This window comes from Passer montanus, unplaced genomic scaffold, assembly GCF_014805655.1.
Source record: "Passer montanus isolate IOZ18808 unplaced genomic scaffold, ASM1480565v1 scaffold2, whole genome shotgun sequence".
In the NCBI taxonomy this organism is placed as follows: Eukaryota; Metazoa; Chordata; class Aves; order Passeriformes; family Passeridae; genus Passer; species Passer montanus.
This window is the reverse complement of record NW_024366591.1, coordinates 18,470,388-18,488,784: the sequence shown is the minus strand read 5'-3', so window position 1 is coordinate 18,488,784 and position 18,397 is coordinate 18,470,388. Positions and strand designations below refer to the sequence as shown.

General features: G+C 35.7%; 1 protein-coding gene across 4 annotated transcripts in view; it reads left to right on the top strand.

Moving 5' to 3' along the window:
* The window catches only part of ZDHHC14 (zinc finger DHHC-type palmitoyltransferase 14), a 93,245-nt gene that overhangs the window by 50,933 nt on the left and 23,915 nt on the right, over positions 1-18,397 (top strand). For 2 of the 4 annotated variants that reach the window (XM_039707089.1, XM_039707087.1), the window contains exons 2-3: positions 916-1,076; positions 10,092-10,250. In XM_039707089.1, coding sequence (XP_039563023.1) covers positions 916-1,076; positions 10,092-10,250 — 320 coding nt within the window. Of the gene's footprint in view, positions 1-915; positions 1,089-10,091; positions 10,251-18,397 lie in introns of all 4 variants that reach the window. The other 2 variants (XM_039707088.1, XM_039707085.1) reach the window with 1 other exon arrangement.

The following is an 18,397-nucleotide window of genomic DNA, read 5'->3' as shown; positions in this document are numbered from 1 at the left end:
GAGCTATGAAGAGAGTCTTCAGCCTGTGTGTTTTCTAAGATGGGGCTGCAGTGCTTCTGTAATATCCAAGTGTTCATATCGCTTCTTTTTGCAGAGCTGTAGAGATACTTATTTTGTGTATTGGTTGGATTCCAGTGTTTCTGTCCATTTTGATTTAATCATATGTGAAGCATAGGGGAAAATTTGCTTAAACTTAAATTTGCTTAATCCAGCCTTAAACTCTGCATGTGTATTGTAAATCTGGTAAACATAGAGCCATTTTTGCCCTGGTCATGGGCTGTTGATGTTGACATAGACATACCCCTGGATTGTTTGCTCCCAGGTTTGTTGAACTGTTATTTGTATTCTTACTTTGTAAATGAATAAACAAATTTACTACGTTACAAGAAATGGGTTAAGAACAAAAATCAGTAGAGATGTTAAAATATTGATATACACCAAGACTGTTAAAAGAATGCATTTCATGTTGTTGAGCACCCACTTTCTGGTGGATGATAAATCCATTTTATAGACTTAATTATGTATTTCAGTGTGGCTTATTTCTTCATGTTATGGGCTTCTTAATGTTATTTTCCCTTTCCTCTCTCTGCCCAATTTACTTTTATGTAATGGGGCAGCAGGTGAAGAAATACATAAGCTTATAATGCTCTGATAAAAATATTTTATCTTCTTATGTAAATGAGTATTGCATATAGTGAGGTCATTATTATGCTACTTGTGCCTTTATTATATTGAACATGTTATGAAAAATTGCAGAACACATAAACAGAAATTTCAGCTTCAATAAACATTCCAAAGCAAATAATGCATCAAGAGAAGAAAGTGAATTCTTCATATGCATTTATAGAGGCAAAGAGTTTTTGAGAGCAAGTTGCATTATTTGTTGTTGATTGTTGACTCTTTTTCTTTTTCCAGTTGCCCGTATTTGTCAGAGAAGATTACACCTGCTATACCTGCAATTGGTGGGATTCTTTTCTTTTTCGTGATGGGGACCCTGCTGCGTACTAGTTTCAGTGACCCTGGTGTCCTCCCCCGCGCAACACCAGACGAAGCAGCAGATCTAGAGAGACAAATAGGTAACACCGAAGGTCTGTTGTCTCCTCGCTCTCTCCCGAGGGTGCATGTGCTGTGTGAAGGCAGTGTGCTGCTCTGCTCCTGGGAGGAGTCACTCCTGCCTTGCCACAGGGATTGTTCTGGACCTGTAATGTCTGATGTTGCAGTGATTCCTGTGGAAAGATGATCAGTTCTTTACCAAGAAAGTAAACAAAACCCTGGCATTTTACAGTGATAGTTATTACTGTGAATACTTCTCAAGTCTGGTAGAAATCTCTCTCTGATACATTAGAGAATATATTTTAAGTGTTTTTGACAAGAAAGCTGATATTGCAAAAGATTGTGCATTTTTAAAACAGTGTATTCTCAGAATTTAACTGAATTTAATTGTTATTTATACTGCAAAAGAGTCAGATAAGTTTTTCTGTTAATATGCAGTAAAAATGTTACTTTTTTTTAGTAAAGCTAGCATGATTAAAGTATAGAGCTAGATTTTAACCATACTTGCTTAGCAAGAGCACTGTTAACTAAATTCTGTAAGTGGGACTTCTACAGGTACAAATATGCTGAATAGCTAAATGTGCCACCTGGATAAGAGAACGCAGGATAAGTTTGCAGAGGTGCTTCATAAATAGTGGGTTTGTGTGCTTACAACCTTACTAAATGCTACTAAATCTGCTTTGATGTGATAGTCAGTAGAAGTCTCATTTTTTTAATGCAGTTTCAGAGAAATGCTCACTCATGTGATTGAGAAGACAGGTAACAGGTCTAGAGACATGCAGTATCCTTGATGTTTAATACCATAGTGCAGTCCTAGGCTTTTTATGATAGAAGTATTAAAATGTTTCCTATTTATCTGAATTTCAGAAGTGCATAAAAATATGGAAAAATATAATTAAGCATTCATTTAGCACCTTTTTGTAACCAGTGTTATGATTTACTTTTACTGATCTCCTTCAAGGAATTCTTTACTTAGAATAAGGTACCACCTTTAGTACAGTATACCGGTACAGGTTCCTGTTCAAGGAATTGCTTATTTGCCCTGTGTTCACAGAAACATTGATCTATGTCAGGAAATAAATTATTTCAAATAAGCAGCTCACAACAAGAATTTTATGTTGTCATCTGTCAGAGTTTTGGCAAAATACAAAACTAAAAATACAAATTGAATATACTAGAGGGGACAGTCAAGATGTTCCTGTGTGCAGCAAGTTCAGAACTTGTGTTTACAAATTATAATTCTTTTTAAATGGTACTATATACTTGTTCACAGGTTGAGGCTGCTGAGCTGACCAAAGCCATTGTCTTTTCTTCAGCAGTAGCAAAGGCAGTACTCTTCCAAGAAGGGCCAGTGGAATATTGAAGCAAGGAATTACAGTGGCAGCAAATGTGGAGTTCCCAAGCATGAGGGCTTTTGGCAAGTGTAATAGAGGAACAAGCTAGGTAGCTATAAGAAATCACTCTGCCCTAAAATTGTGAGTCTGGATTCAACAATGAAAGTGGAAAGAAACATTTTTGTGCTGTTATAGTATGGTTTTTTCATGTGCCTGTGAAAGGTATCCTAGTGGAGTGGTATCTGTGCAGCAGGAAAAGCTGAATGGCTCCTGCAGTTGAAAACTAGATTTTCCAAAACTATCATGCAGGCTGGATTGCCTTATAACTTGCTGTACCTTTCCACTTGAGGTGTCTTCTAAAAATGGGGTGCAATGTTAGCAGTAATTTATTTTAGACAAGGAAGTTCTTCAGATAACTAAAAATAATGCCTTTACCAAATAGTTTCTTTGCTAAAATATATTAATGTATCCTCTCCTATCTGTAGCTTTTACTTTATTAAAATCATTCTTAGATACTTGAGTTTTACCCTGCCCTACTGGTCTTTTTGGGAAGCAGTCTACCAGAAATTATTACAGATACTCTGAGAGCTCTGAGAATTCCAAGATAAGGAATTGTGATTTAAGAATGATATTTTGAAGTTCTCTTGAAATGTATCAAACTTTATTTTTTTACATTAGAAAGCATAGAATAGGATGAGCTGATTAGGAAGAATGGTTCTCAAAATAAGACCTTCTAAAGAAGCTGACAGTACTTTGTCCTTTCAGGTGACTTTCTGGGAACAGGTTGCTCATATTAAGAGGCAAAAAACGTTTCTACCTAGGCTATCAGCCTTCTTCAGGTGAAGAATGGGGGACTAACAGAGATGTGATGCTGCTATTTCTCCCCCCCTGTGTACAGGAATGGAAAGCAGTTATTTCTTGAGAATTTGCTGTGTTCATAGGTAAACAAAAAGTGAAAAGAACTGAAAAAAAAGAAGTCAAAAAAACAAAAGGAACTTTTGATATTAAAAAATACTGTATTTCATGCAGATCATCAAGCTGTCCTCATATAGAGGAAGTTAGGAAGTGTGATAAGTAAGAGGCCATTTGGACTGTATTTGTAGTCAAAAATACACTGTTGTCAGAAGTGGAGATAGTTCTTAAAGATCAGTGTAAAAAGATGGCGCAAGTGTATTGGGAAAGGCAAAAGGAGAATAAAGTCAGTTACAATCAGCAAGGAGCAGTAGAAGACAACAGGACAGGTTCTATTAGAGGTCAGGGGAACAAAGAAAAGCTGAAGGCATGCTGTGTAATTGGAAAATGAGAAATAGCAGAGGACAATCTGTAGGATTCAACACCGCTTTGATCTCAGAAGATAACTTGTATGCTTCTTGATAGCTGATAGAAAGAGAAGAAAGAAAGCAGTTGTAGTTTAAAAGTCTGTTATCTACTATCCTGTATCTTTATTGGTTTATCTAGTGTTCTGCTTTAATAGAAGTCTGTCTGGAAAGACATGCTACATGATCAAATTATTAGAATTTGGACTGTCAAAGGGTTGGGGCTTGTGGCTGTTTAAGTCTCAAAACAAAGCAACAAAGAATTTCAAGAGAAAATCAAGTGTAACCAATCTGATATCCTTCATTGGAAGAGTAACTGTCTTGGTGGGAAAGCAGAAGATGTGCTTAATTTTTCACTCTAATTAAGCTCTTGATGGTGTGCTGCATATGATTCTTTCTATATAAGTTCTGGAAAGAAGTTCTAGATTAAATTGCCACAAAGTCAGTAAGTATCTTTTCAAAAAGACACTCTAGCAGCAAATGCTAAGTGCTCAAATAGGACCTTTCAGAGACTGATTCTGGGCTCATGAGGAATCTGCTTAACTCTGAAGTTGGTGCTGAGATGGAGAAATATGCAATCACTGGGTTTGATTTTTTTTTAATGTATTTTAAATAGTTTGAGCAACGTTAGGGAAAACCCGCAAAATGCATGAATACAAGTGGAAATCAAATACTAATGGAAAGGGGTCTAAGTGGTGAATGGTGCAAGAAGAGGAGACGTGAGTGTTATTTCCAAACAGATTGGGTTAGCACTGTGATATGACAAAAAGGAGAAATCCTTTTTGGGGCATGTTAGAGGAAGAGTGTTACATGAACCAGAAGAAGGGACATTCTGGGATAACCAGTGGTGATGAGGGCTCAGTTCACTATCTGGTTTTCTACAATACATGTAAAAACTCAAGAGAAAGGCAGCTAAACAGACAAGATTGGAAAACAGGACCTGTAAGAATATTTAATCCATACATGCATTTGGCCTAAGAAAGAGGAGTGGCAAAAGTCTTAAAATACTCTCTTTTTCTGGGGTTTTCATATAATGTAATTGAACAAAAGCAACTAGATATATGAGGCTTATATAATGTAAAATCACTGAGGGAAACTTTATTTACTATGAAAGTGCTATAATTTCTCTGAACTGCAGCAGGATTTTTTTTCTTTAAATGCAACAGTAAATGTACTGATGTAGTATTTCTACTTCAATTATAACTTCCCTTGAAATTGAAAAGTAATTTTTCCAGGGGTACCCTAGTTGTAATTACATTATTGTCATGAAGCATATAAGCATGGCTTCTGCAATCACAATAAAAATATTATCTTGAGTGGGGCTTTTTCTTTTATGGAAACACAAATACTAAGAGCAGCCTTATTTTGTAGCCTCTTTGCTACAAGTTACATGTCTTTCTTGGAGTTAAGTCAGTGTTAAGTCACTTGAAGTGGAAAAACTGTGAACTTCTGAAAATGAAGGCTTAGAAGGATAACCCAGTCTAGGAGAATGGGTTTTGTAAGGCATTTGTCCAATTGATGTATACAAGTTTAACAATTCTTCCACAGTATCAATCTTGTTTGCGTTGGATAGGTGATGCAGATAATTGAAAAGATGCTTATGGCAGTTTATTCCTTCAGCCTTAAAATGCTTTGGATTTTTCTTCAGGCTGTCATAAGTTACAGGTATCTTCCTCATTTAATCCGTACAATTAGCCCAGGCCGGTTCACAGGACAGCTTCTGCTTGCTTGCTTTTGTGTTTTCCAAGCCCTGAACTCAATGTATGAGCTACACTGGCACACTGTCTCTGCAAATTGGCTGTCTAATTTATGCTCAAGACCACATTTGAGACTCCTTCACAATTCTTTGCCTGTCTTTCTTTTGTTTTGAAATGCACAATTGGATTTCATTATAGCCTTATAAAATTAAATCCGTGCCACAGCACAGGCATTTAATAGAACTGGCTATGGCCTGAACAAATACATACCATTTGTGGTTATCACGTTTTGCTTTCTTTACAAAGGTGGGATATCAGCTTCCTAGGCTTGTAGTTGTACCTGATACTGCACCCTTAAACAGCATTCTTAAAATAAATATAGTGAAATTACTTGGTGTGTCAGGTAAGTCTTAGAAAGCTCTTCCTGTCAATACTTCTTTCCCTCAAAAAATCACTAAAGATTATATCTGTTTCTGGGAACGAGCATACCATTCACACGAAGTTTTAGGCTTCAAGAAGACCATGAAACTCTACTTTTAAGAAAAGAATAAGGCAGCAAGTCCTTAAATTCAGGAGCAATATGTGTTCGGTATCTCTTGATGGCTATCAGATGAAAAACTATGTGAAGAATGCAGTTAGCAGCTGCTGGTTTCAGTCTAAACCACGTTCCCAGTATTGTTTGTCCCTGAGATTACTGTCTGGAAACAAGAGCATTTTATTTAAGTTCTCTTCCCTCCAAGAAATAAATTACTCTTTTGTCTTGTAGCCCACTGTTGTTAAACAGATACCTTAAATTTGAACAGCTAAACACATAGGAAGACATTTCTTAGAGATTTTCATTGTTAGTTGGCTTTGTTTTGTTTTGGTTAGAATTTTTTCTGTTGTTTTTCAGATGTTATGGGTTATACATAAAGATTCTTTCCATTACCTTTTCATTTAGTCCTCAGGAAACATTAGAATTATTTCAGTTTGCTGACTTCTCATTTAATATTGTTTGAAGATTGAAATTGTGTCCTTTTAAAGTTGTCAACAAACATTGCATGCTATGGTTATGAAGCTTGTATAGAGACACTGTAGAGCTGCCTTCTAGAGGCTGTTTGTCTCAAGTTCTTAGGAACAGTGGCCAAAAAATCCAACTCTTAATTGAGCAGGAGAGTCCTGGTGATATGTGTACAAACTTGCAGATTCTGTCTTTCGTCAGCACTGCTTATTTGTTTGTAGCGTAATAAATTGAGAAATCTAAGCGAAGTTTGTTGTCCCATTAGAAGGTTGCTAGGTTGTGCTGTATCTCCATTAAATACTTAGAGTATCTTTCTTGGAGCAGTTCAGGTCTCTCAGTCCTGCAAGGTCATGAACTGCTTGCATGGGTTTTTTGTAATTATAGTAATAAAAACGGTGGAGCCCCATCTAATGCATGAACAGTTAACCCTGCCAGAGAAGTTACAGAATGTGTCAGAACAGGGAGGATGGATGCAGTCCCATCATTGGGTAAATTTTAGCCTCTTTGTGAAAGATCTTGCATTACTACATCGGTAATAGGTTGGATGAGTGAAATGTACTAGTGATCAAACACAGTTTATTTGGGCAAGGTGATTCCATAAAGGTTAATCTTTCTGTTCCTCAAAGAGACCTCATACATTGAAGATTTAACTTTGTTAGACCCCAAGTATGAGCAGTTGAATTGAAGGCAAACTACAGTCTGAAAATTCACAGTGAGACCAGGACATGTTTAGCACATTTAGGTTAGATGAATTGTATTAAATCCAAGCACATTTGACCTTGCTCTGCAGCTTGTTTCCAGGAAAAAGATGTTAGTAAACAGAAAGACTGGAACATTCAGGTTTGATTATGCAATTTAGGATTTTGAGAAAAATTCTCAGTCCTTGGAAAATCAGCAAGACTGTTTACATTGATTTCATTTGCATGAGCTTTCACCCTTGGATTTCAAGATGAATTTGCCTCGGAGAGCTAGGATTTACTGTCTCTGTGAACTTCCCTGCAAATGTTTGGGAGGAAGTCCTCTTAGAAGATTTGTGTTGTAAATAAAATGGGCTGGACACTAGTCTCACTTCTCCACCAAAGAAGACAGAAGTTGCATTTGAGATTCTGCCACAGCCCATTTAAAATAATTGTGGTGCTGAAAGGGAGGGGAAGTACTGGCTTTAGTCAATGTGCCTTTTACAAAATAAATGTTTATCTAGGAAAAAGAGCATTTTCCCTCTTAACAATTCTCCTTGACTGGTTTAATAATTTTCTTTCAATTATTATGTACATACTCAAGAATAATAAGATTTTGTAAAAGAAAAAAATCTGAAATATTAGTATCAGTATTTCTAGCATACAAAGCTACACCTAGATGAAATTGTTATCTAGGAAAAAGAGCATTTTCCCTCTAAACAGTTCTCCTTGACTGGTTTAAGTAATTTTCTTTCAATTATTATGTACATACTCAAGAATAATAAGATTTTGTAAAAGAAAAAAATCTGAAATATTAGTATCAGTATTTCTAGCATACAAAGCTACACCTAGATGAAATTCAGGCTTTAGTAGTATTTTTTTATAATTATGCCCCTAAATTTGAGTATCAAATGAAAGTATTTGAAATGAAAGTATGATGAATGTGCCATGCCAGCATTTGTTAAATAATTCAATTTAAAAAAATTATTCACTAAAAAAAAAATTTAGGGCTAATGACCTATATTTATGTTCACAGTTTAAGTCTTATCTTGCCCAAAATATGGTCAGAAATGGATTTAACATTGTGTTTTGTAATGCCCAGAGATTTCTAGGACTGTGATTATCACAAGCCAATTCGTTATAATGTCACCAGAAACTTTCTTAATGTAAAATGAATTAGAAGAACTTCTTCCCTATCTTCTGGATTTAGGTAATGTCCATGTCTCTCTAAAGCATTAAATACTATAAGCAGAGTTATGCTGCATCTTCCAAAGAACATATTTTCAGCTTATACTCTGAAATACACTGGTAGCATTACTTACTCAGAAATATTTGTCAAGTAGTATTGGTCTTGAGGTCAAAATCAGTATAACTGCTAGTTGTGGGAACCATACAACAATCTGTGTTTCCACATGCAGGTTGTACGACCTGGCCAAGCATCACAAGCACATTTCAGGAGTTGCTTTATATCCAACACAAGTGAATGTCTTTACCTCATCAGGCTGTAGGAGGCTCCTTTTATGCTGCTTTTTTTTAGTACTCACCACTTTGTTCTCATAATGGATGCTTAGGAGCTTCATACCCAGATTCCATCCATCTCAGCTATTGCTCCCTTCATTTCATCCTCTTTTCCATTAGTGTTTTCTGAAGTCTGGTTGTTTTAATGGTCAAGTTTACAGTAGTGTCCGACAAAGACTTTTATTTATTGATGCATATTTATGGATCATATTTATGGGTGAGCACTTTGCAGATGAGAACTCCTTAAGTTGGATTTGCTGCCAAATCAGCAAGTTGTATAATTGCACCTTTGCTAGAACAGCTGTGCTGTTGCCAGTGTGAATGCCTTGCTAGGTGGGAGACTTTCTTGTTGACCTTTCGGAAAATACATCATTTGTAGGCTGTGTAATTGGCAGAAATCAAAATTGTGGGTGATATTTCTAACAATTTGAGCTCAAATAAAGTAATAGTTTTTTTAGTAACAAGCCCCACGTGAAAGTGGGACAACTTAAGACACAGTTGTTGCAGTGACTTGACTGTGACTTTGAAATATATTTTCATTCATATATTGGAAAAATATTTTATTTTACTTCCCTGTTGTCTTAGCTGATCTGTTTTCCAAGTGTTATAAATTTAGGGGTTCCTTTTCCACTTCTGTGGTTTGACTTGATTGTGATTACAGAAGAACAGATAAACCTAGAAAAAGGCACCACTTCTACATGTTGAAGTTTCAGAGTAAAGCTCAGCTTGGGCAAAATTGAACTTTATTAGCGTAATCACTCCTTTAGATCCTGGAAAAATTACTGATAATATCCTAAAATAAAACAAAAGGAAGCTTAGAAACAAAACCCAAAACTCTACTACTTGTATCAAACAAGGTAGTTGGAACCCAGTTTTGTGCCACAGACAAACTTCAAGGTGTGTAGAAGTAACACTGGGAGTTGGGCGTTCAAACTTCTAAACAGCAAAAGCTGTAAGATACTTTGGTGAATGTGCTTTGTTGTATCACAGCATGCAGGAGATCTCATCATTCAGCAGGCTCAGATGACAGAGATACTGTTGTTTAAGTAAATGTGCAGATTCCCTTCTAGGCTGTAGAATTTCTGCAGCATTTCTAGGGAGATGTTTTGTTATTGCAGGAATTCTGAAAAAATTAGGAATAGTCTAAAGGTAACTTCCAAGTTTTGCTGTTGTGCGCAAATAGTTATCATTGTCTTTAATATGTTATCTAAGGACTATTGGGGGTATGAAACTAAGAATTTTGGGATCAAGGTCATTGTCAGCATTTGAGAATTGGGTTTGGATGGTTTCTTTGATTCACATTAATTGGCTTTGGATGCTATTTACAGTGAAATGTCTCTTTGCTGCTTATTACTCGAGAATTAGAAGGGGAAATTTGTTTATTTTAAATGCGCAAATATGAATTTGAATTTTGCTATAGATTGCCATTAAGGACAGTTTTGTGCATACATCATAGCTCACATGCAACATTTCATGTCTTGTATTTTCCTGCTTAGATATAGCAAATGGCTGCAGTTCAGGAGGATATCGTCCCCCTCCCAGAACAAAAGAAGTGATCATCAATGGACAGACAGTGAAACTAAAATATTGTTTTACTTGCAAGATTTTCCGCCCACCTCGTGCCTCACATTGCAGCCTTTGTGATAACTGCGTAGGTGAGTAAAAAAGAGATACGGCATATGTTCAGTTTAGTAGCTTATATATTGTAATGAATACTTTTCATAGGCAACAGGAAAAAAACAGTGACAAGATTAGTCATGAGGTGACTTGTTCTGTTCATTTTCCTTTCCTACAAGATCTGTTAAATGTTAAGAATTTTAGAGGAGGCACAGAAGGAGACTTGGCCTAGCAGATGTTGCTAGTCCAAGAAGGGAGATTATTTTCTGATGCATACATCTTTCCTAACCTGCCCTAATGATAAAGAACACACCCAACTCGAATAAGCCCACATATAATGTCCCATGACCTTTCCAAGCTTTTTGGGAGTCTCAGAATTGTTTTTTTCACCAAACTAAATTGAGGGCAAGGAGCTGCTTCTCCAGTCCATCACTAACTAACTGTAAGGCACGGTTCAAATGTTTAGGGCTGTATGACCAAAATACACACTGTAGGTGATTCTTGCCATTGAGCAGTTTTATGACTAGACGTACTTATGTCAGAATCCATAAGAAATTACTGGGCAAACATGCTATTTTGAGAGTAAGTACATGTTGTCAGGGCCTAAGCATATCTCATAATTATGGGGTTGGGTTTTTTTCTCTCTGAATATCTTGTCCTTTTTCATTACTGTTTTCCATGGAGGTCAGACAAGGTGATTAAGATATGCTTGGATTTAAAAGTAAATCAAAAAACCCCTACCAATCAAATCTGAGTGGTTTCCAGTTAATTAGATCACATTTGCAGTTCAGTGCAGTTGATTAGCACACTGTTGAGTCTGGATCTTATGCATTCAAGAAAATAATGTAGAAAGATGTCTCCAGCTGAGAAAAGTAATTGCAGCATTCAGCAGTGATATTTTTAGATACAAAGCAGTCATTGGAAGAATTGGAGTTTTATGTTTAGATGATACTCATTTAGGGAGTGCACTTACATCAGACGGAAAAGCTTATTAGCCTTTTGGCCCTATAGAATTGATTGGTATCTGTAGATGGTTCCTTCAGTAAATAAATTTTTCTGATGTGTTGAAATTTTGTAAGTGTTGCAAAAGCTATTGAGCTTCCTTTTACTGAGCAAGTAGGGATGTTTCTAATTTGCAGTTGGTACATTGTTCAGAAAAATATTTTAGCAAACGTGTAATTTTAATACTACAGTGTTGTGATATTGCTCAGCAAACTGGATAATATGTAAATACAGTTGTTGACCAGTGTGATAAATAGAAGTTGAAAAACTGTTGTCTTTACCAAGGGAACAAAAATAAGAGCAACTTTTGCTCTTATTTGAATTTAAAACCAATTATTTGCATTAAAAAACAATGTTTTTTTAATGCACTGGTATGAAGGATTTTCCAATAGGTTATTCTGTAATCTGTGTCCTTTTCATACCACATCTTGAAAATCTATTCTGTAAAACATAAAATTAGTGATGGCAGGGAAACAACTTATACAGTCTTCTGATTATGTCTGTGATGAAAAAACAAATGTGAATTATTATGAATATTTATCAGAAAAGAGTGAGCAAATGACTTATATAGCTGAGATGTCTTTTCTGCTCATAAGATAGGTATGATCATTGTAATTTCCTCTTGCACATTTTAAAATTTGGAATTACTAGTTTTAAAGTAATTTAATTAATTTGCTGTGGTTTTTCTCCTCAGTGTTTATAGTAGGAATTAGAGTAAATTAACTTTTTCAGGGTGCACTGTGTAGTAGCTTTGTTTCCTGATTAGATACAGGTGTTTGTCATATAAATATTTGGATGTACTGAATGCAAAAAGTGATATCTACAAGTACCTGCAACTAATTTTTTATTAAAAATAGGTGTCAAGAAAATTGGATGGCTCGTGTGTCTGTGGAAATGTAACAAACTGAGAGTGAACACTTAATCAGAGTGTGTTATACAGTTTGCCACCACTTCTAAGTTAGTATTGTCTATATGATGATGCTTTTATTTAGTTTCTGAATAAATCTTTTAATAGCAATGAGTGTTCTTGTGCCACTATTTGTTAGTTCCTTACTGATTTAACTAAAGCTATGCACAAGTAGTTCTACTTCACATGCATATGGATATTTAAGTAACTTATACTATTTAAATATAACATATTTAAGCAGCTCACTACCAGTATGACCATGCATTCCTTTTTTCCACATAGTTTCCAAAGATTTTGCTGCAGTTAGAAACCAGCTGCAGAGACTCTGTGGTACAGGAATGGGGTCTGTCCTCAAACCAGCACTGCTCAGAAAAAACAGTATGCTACTTTTACCTAAAGGTGTCTTATGATACTTGGCAAATCAATGTAGTGTGAAAGAGAGGTTCTTTCACTCTGAGTTTTCTATTAATTTTTTTTATTCTGTAAGGAATCTATTGCAACATTTTAAATATGTAAGTACATACAAAAACTTACTCTTTTTTATTTCTATCTAATTGGTTAGTAAGCATATCTGTTGTTTGACATTGTTTGACGTTGTTTGACATTGTTTGATTTTTGTTTCATCACTTTTTTATAAATATCTCTGTAGTATTTGTAGATAAAAATAACAACAAATAGATTAAAATAAGAAAAAAAATAATAAAAGAGATACTTTGAGTTCTAGCCTTGGTAATACTTCAGACTCCTTTAATCTACAGTATTTTCCTAGTAGTGTCCAGAAAAATCTCTATTTCATACAAATGTCGTTTGTTCCATTTATGTAATACCTTAAAAAATTTGGTTGAATAAGTGTTCCCTGAAGCACATACCTTGGGTGTGTTCCTGATTTGCTTTCTTTACTACCTCTCTGAATGTCAGTTGGAAGTTAGCCCCTCAAGGGTTTTGTGTACCATTATGTTGCTCAAGAATTACAAATGAGTTAAACATAATATGCATCTGAAAACAAGAGATAAAGACTTTAGAATAAAAGTAACCAAACCAGACATAAATTCTGAGCTCAAGGTACTTATTGTTGTGTCTTGACAAGAAGTTTTGATGGCACTATGTAATGCTAGAAAGAAGGCAGTGGTTGGACTTGCTGCTGGAATGACCTAATGGTGGCTTTTTAATTTATTTTTGGTCATTGGAACATGGACTGTGTAATATCCTTTTGTTTTGTTTGGTTTTAATAAATAATTTTTGTTTTGTTTAATTTGATTTCTATGATGAAAGCTGAACAAGAAGCAGGTAGCTATATCTAAACAATATGGGGAATAATTTCCAAAACACATGTAACACAGACAGTGTAAGATAGTGAGAATTACCAGTTTGGTCTGGGTACAAGCTTTTCTCAGTAGTTACTCCAGATACCCCCATCTTCCTGGCTGAAGAACGCCAATTACTTCAAAAACAGGCTGAGAGGTGGCATTGTAATAATTTGACTTCTCTGACACAGACAATGTTTCTGAGAACAATTTCTCAGGACTTTGTAGTCCTTTATGAGCAATGTGTATGTCAGGACTTTGGTCTGCTTGGTTTAAATTCTATTCTGTAGCACTCTTTCTTCATTACCTTATTATTTCCTTTCTTGCCTTCACTTCCTTTTCATGGCCTTTGCTTATTTCCTTCCTTACATTTCCTGCAGTGAATAGAGTACAATTTTCACTTCATTTTGAACCTGTTAAACCTTAGCTCCAGTTGTCTTGAAATTACTCTTTTGCTGAGTTAAAAGCACAAATTTGGTTGCTTTTCTTTTTCTTTCGTCTCTTATGTATTTTTCCCAGTTTTTACAGGTGAGAAATCACTTGGACTCTTTTTGTTTGGGTGCCCCAAAAGGAAGAACAAGAAGCTGCCAAATGGAGTACACATGGGCACTCTCAGAAGTGATGTGTTATTTATGATTGTGCCATTTGTGAAATTAGGTGTACTTTTGAAATTCAGGGAGCATGGCATGTGCGTCAGGGTTTCTAAATCCTAAGCCAATGGACTGCAAAATATGTCAGTCTCTTTAAGAAAGAAAATCGTATTATAGGTTACTTAAGAGAGGTTGTGGCTTGTGCATTGGTCTGCGTATGAAAAAATGCAGAGATGATCAGAACATCTGACTGTGTAAATGATGTTGTAAACCTCAAGGTGTCAGAGTAAAAATTAAAGAGAGAAATTATTAGTTAAAAACATTAGGAATGTAAGAAAATAAACACGTATTTACATTCAGTGCAGTAACAATTTGCAGAATGGTTAAAAAACCCAACTCCATTAAAAGACAGCAGTGGAAGTGTGTAAAAAATGCACTTTCCTATAGAAAAGAGAAAAATTAATCCATAAACTTTATGGATGCTGTTACTTGGTAAGAATACTATGCTTCCTCTAGTGACAAATTTGGAGTTTTAAAATCCTTTCCTCCACAGTTGGGCATGTGTCAGGCACTTGTGTGGGTCTGCCAGGGTGTATGTACTCAAATGGGTCTGTAAAGAGAGATTGTTAAGGAGTGAGGTCCTTCACTGTGCACTCTTTGTACCTCTCAAAGAGCAGCCATTCCAAACTTCTGCTGCTGCCTTTGAAAATATCACTATTTAATGTGCATGCAGTCAGAGGAGTTTGTTAATTAGTCAATATTTATTATTGGAGGGTGCAGTGAAGTGATCTATGTGACAATACAGTTTAATTACTATGAGCTATCCTAGGGCAACGGCTGGATGTTTTCCTAATAAATCAATTGCTATTTTTATTTTGAAAATTAAGCATGTTTATTTTCTTTTTGTGAATAGCAATAGTCTGCTAGTATTAAAGTTGATTAGCATGCAAAAAGTTGTCCTTGCAACTTATTTTCTTAAAACCCCACCCAAATAGCATAGCTGTCTGGAACAGTTTAAACAGTCATGAAAGCGAAACACATGTTAATTAGCTCTTGTGTTTATTTTTCTGATTGACTTTTTGTTGTAGATACCCATGCACATTATTAACTTTTTTCATTAATAGAGGTCCATCTTTCCCAGTGTTACATTACTGTTTCAGTTTTTTCAATTTGCATCACCTTGTAGAGATTAGTCCAGAATGTAATTTGAAGTAAACTTTTGGTGAGTATTTCCTGAATGAGGCCAGAAGATGTTTTCTTTCTGTTTGGTTTTCATGGGGTGTTTTGATTTGGAATCAGTGTATGAAAGTGCTGAAGCTTGGTGATTTAAAGGATCCATTGTGCATTGTCCATAACAGATGTTCTAAAATAACATCAGCGTGCCTATAAATGTAACTTGCAATTGATCTTTTGTTCTTCACTGCTTTTTTCATTTAAATTTCTACTCAGATTTCATTCCACAAAAGTAACAGCAAAGGTATTGTCAGGGAAGTGGATGGTGTGTAAGTTAAATTGATCCAAGCATTTGATTGCTGTTGCCAGCTGATGGCAAATCCTATCAGTGGGGGTGGTTTTTTTAAATATTATTGTAAAAATAAATATTATTTAAGAAAATAATTTCCTTGGGAGTGATGATTTCAGTCAGTCAAATTGAACATCACAGCTAAGGATAGTTTTTATAAATATGCTATGATTATTGAATATAAATTTCTTTGTTATGTTAAATTATCAGATATTTTGAACTGACTGTAAAGGACTTAATGGTTATATTTGCCTTTCTGCCTGTGTGCATCACTTTCAGCAGTTGGGATTGGACTGCTGTATCTTAGAAGAAAAGAAATACTCTTTGTATTAAAACATATTTCTTATATGGACTTCTAAAAACCTAATTTGTTTTCTTAAATATTTCAAGAGCAATCACATTCTGAAAGTACTACTTGTTGTACAAAATATCAAGTCAAGAAGCCTGAGTAGATGTGATCATATCATGACATCATAGTCCTTCAAAAAGCTTTAATTGTCACCATTATAAATACATGCAGATGTGTCAGTCTCTCTACATAATTACTCAGTGTGAGTCCTTGACAATGGACATTGTAGTCCTGTGTTGTACTACTGCTCCTATCAAAAGTAATTTTGAGTAATCATGCCCCAGATGGTTGAGCTGTAATGTGACTTCTTACTGATGCAGGATTTGCATGGTGGGCTCTTGACTCTTTCCAATCATGGGATACATATTTGCACGTTTTAAATAAAGATGGTAACATCCAGGGAATACCTTAGATTTCTGCCTTTATCCTACAATGTTTTACTTGCACAGGGTTGAAAAATTACTGAGTGAATTCTAACTTTTGCTCACTGGAATCTCCTAGTAACATGACCTAGATATTTTTGCACCTGTCGACATCTTGTCTTTGAGTCCTACCTTCACATTGAGCTTTAGAAAATGTGCTGGTGTGCAGTGATCCAGTTGAGCAAAGAAAAAAGGAAACAGTTAATAAAGACTGCAAACTGAAGGGACAAGCTGGCCTAAAAATGTTCCATTTTAAAATCCTTTTGCATTCCTTGTAAATTATTAGGCTTTCATTAAATGTTTTGAAAAGGGAAGAAAAGCATTTGGGTCATTTTGTGCATGGTTTCCTGGAGCGTAGTGAATGAAAAATGGAAGCAGAACATTTAAGTATTTAGGAGTCTACATGCTGTGCTGTGGAAAAGTAGAGATTTGACTCTTTGGTTCTGAGCAGCAAGGAGCATGCTTTGGTGTGGCTCCTGAAGGAAACGCTGCATGTGTAAAACCATTGCTTAATAAAATGGGAAATGTTCTCAGTTTTGTTTTTATCTGAGATATCCAACAGTTAATGTTTCTTATGCAAGTTTAGATAGAAATGTTTCAGGGAAGGTAAAAAATGGAGAATGTATGAAGTATAGTGTTTTTCTGTCATCCAGTTAGCATAGATTATTAGGTGAGTGTTAATCAGACCACTTGGGTGAGTGTTAATGAGAACACTGAGTCCTGCTGACAGCTTGCTGCTTCCAAAGGGATTTGAATGTCCTCCTCTTTATTTCTTTCTTCCTTATTTCCATGATTCTCTTGTTTATGCCTGTTCACAGACCATTTGGTAACACAGGCATTGGTAAGTCAATTTTTCCCACTCATCAGTGAGCAAAATAATTCTTTTTTTTTTCTTTCCTGCTGGTCCAGGGAACTGACTTGATTCATCATCAGCTTAGGAAGAAGAAAATGGGATGAAGTGGCAGGAAAGGCAGCATTTGACCATCTCTTTCACTGCTATGGTTTTGGATTGGCTGTTATCTTGTGAAGCCTCATCCTTTGGATTTAGTTATGGGGGTTCTGTCTATCCTCAGAAATTATTATTTAAATTCAAAGATGCTGATCACTTGGGAAAAAGTAATGAAATACTCTTCGTTACTGTTACTGACAGTTCCTGAAATTTCTTACCTCTTTGGTTTTCTGTGACTTGTACGGCAGCATTTATAGTCTCCATTTACTCATCTCCTCTTTTCATTGATGCTTTACCTTATAAACTCTTCACACATTTTCAGTCGTTTTTAATTTGCTTCAGGTTTTGATCTCAGACCCTGAAAAATTAATCAAAACTGGATTTCTCCTGCAGTTGTGATAAGTGCTAACCTGTAGTAAGGTTGGTGTCACATCTAGGCTGAATTAACACTTAGCTGCTTCTGAAGGTGTTATTTCATTCCTTCTCTGGCAGTGTTCTCAGTGCTTCACTTGGACCCACTTTGGTGTTTGTCTGATGAGGTGATCTGAGGAGATAGGCAAAAGAAAGCCTCAGTTTTAGGTTCATCTGACTCTGTCAGCCTTCTCCCTGCTGGGTAAAATGAGCACCAGGCTTGGCCTAAGAATGGAGAACCATGAACACACTGGCAAAAGACTTCACAGAACTGCTGAAATGGTAGAAACTGGGCCATCGATCACATCACTGGTTCTTGATTAGGTAGATACAAGATACAGCTGTAACATCAAGAAGGCAAATATCTTGCTCCTTTTGTTTGCACTGGAGTGTAGGAGGATGATATATCATAATGGTTCTATCCACAGAGCGCTTCAGCTTTCTTCATCCCTCATTACGAGTTCTTACATGCTTATATTAACAAGAGTTGGTACCAATGTTTTAATTGTCTGTTTGCCTCAAATATTTTTACATTGACCTTGCCACAAATGTTTGTTTGAATACAGTAGTATGTTAACTATCTAGATCTGCATTCGTGACCTCTTAGCAGTCTGTTGTTCACAAGAAGTTGCATTTCTATTTGCTCTGCATTTGAAGTTCATGAGGGCTGGAATTCCAGTTTTTCTCAGCATCAGTAGTTTTTCATTTCTCAGTGAAGTTGTCTTAATT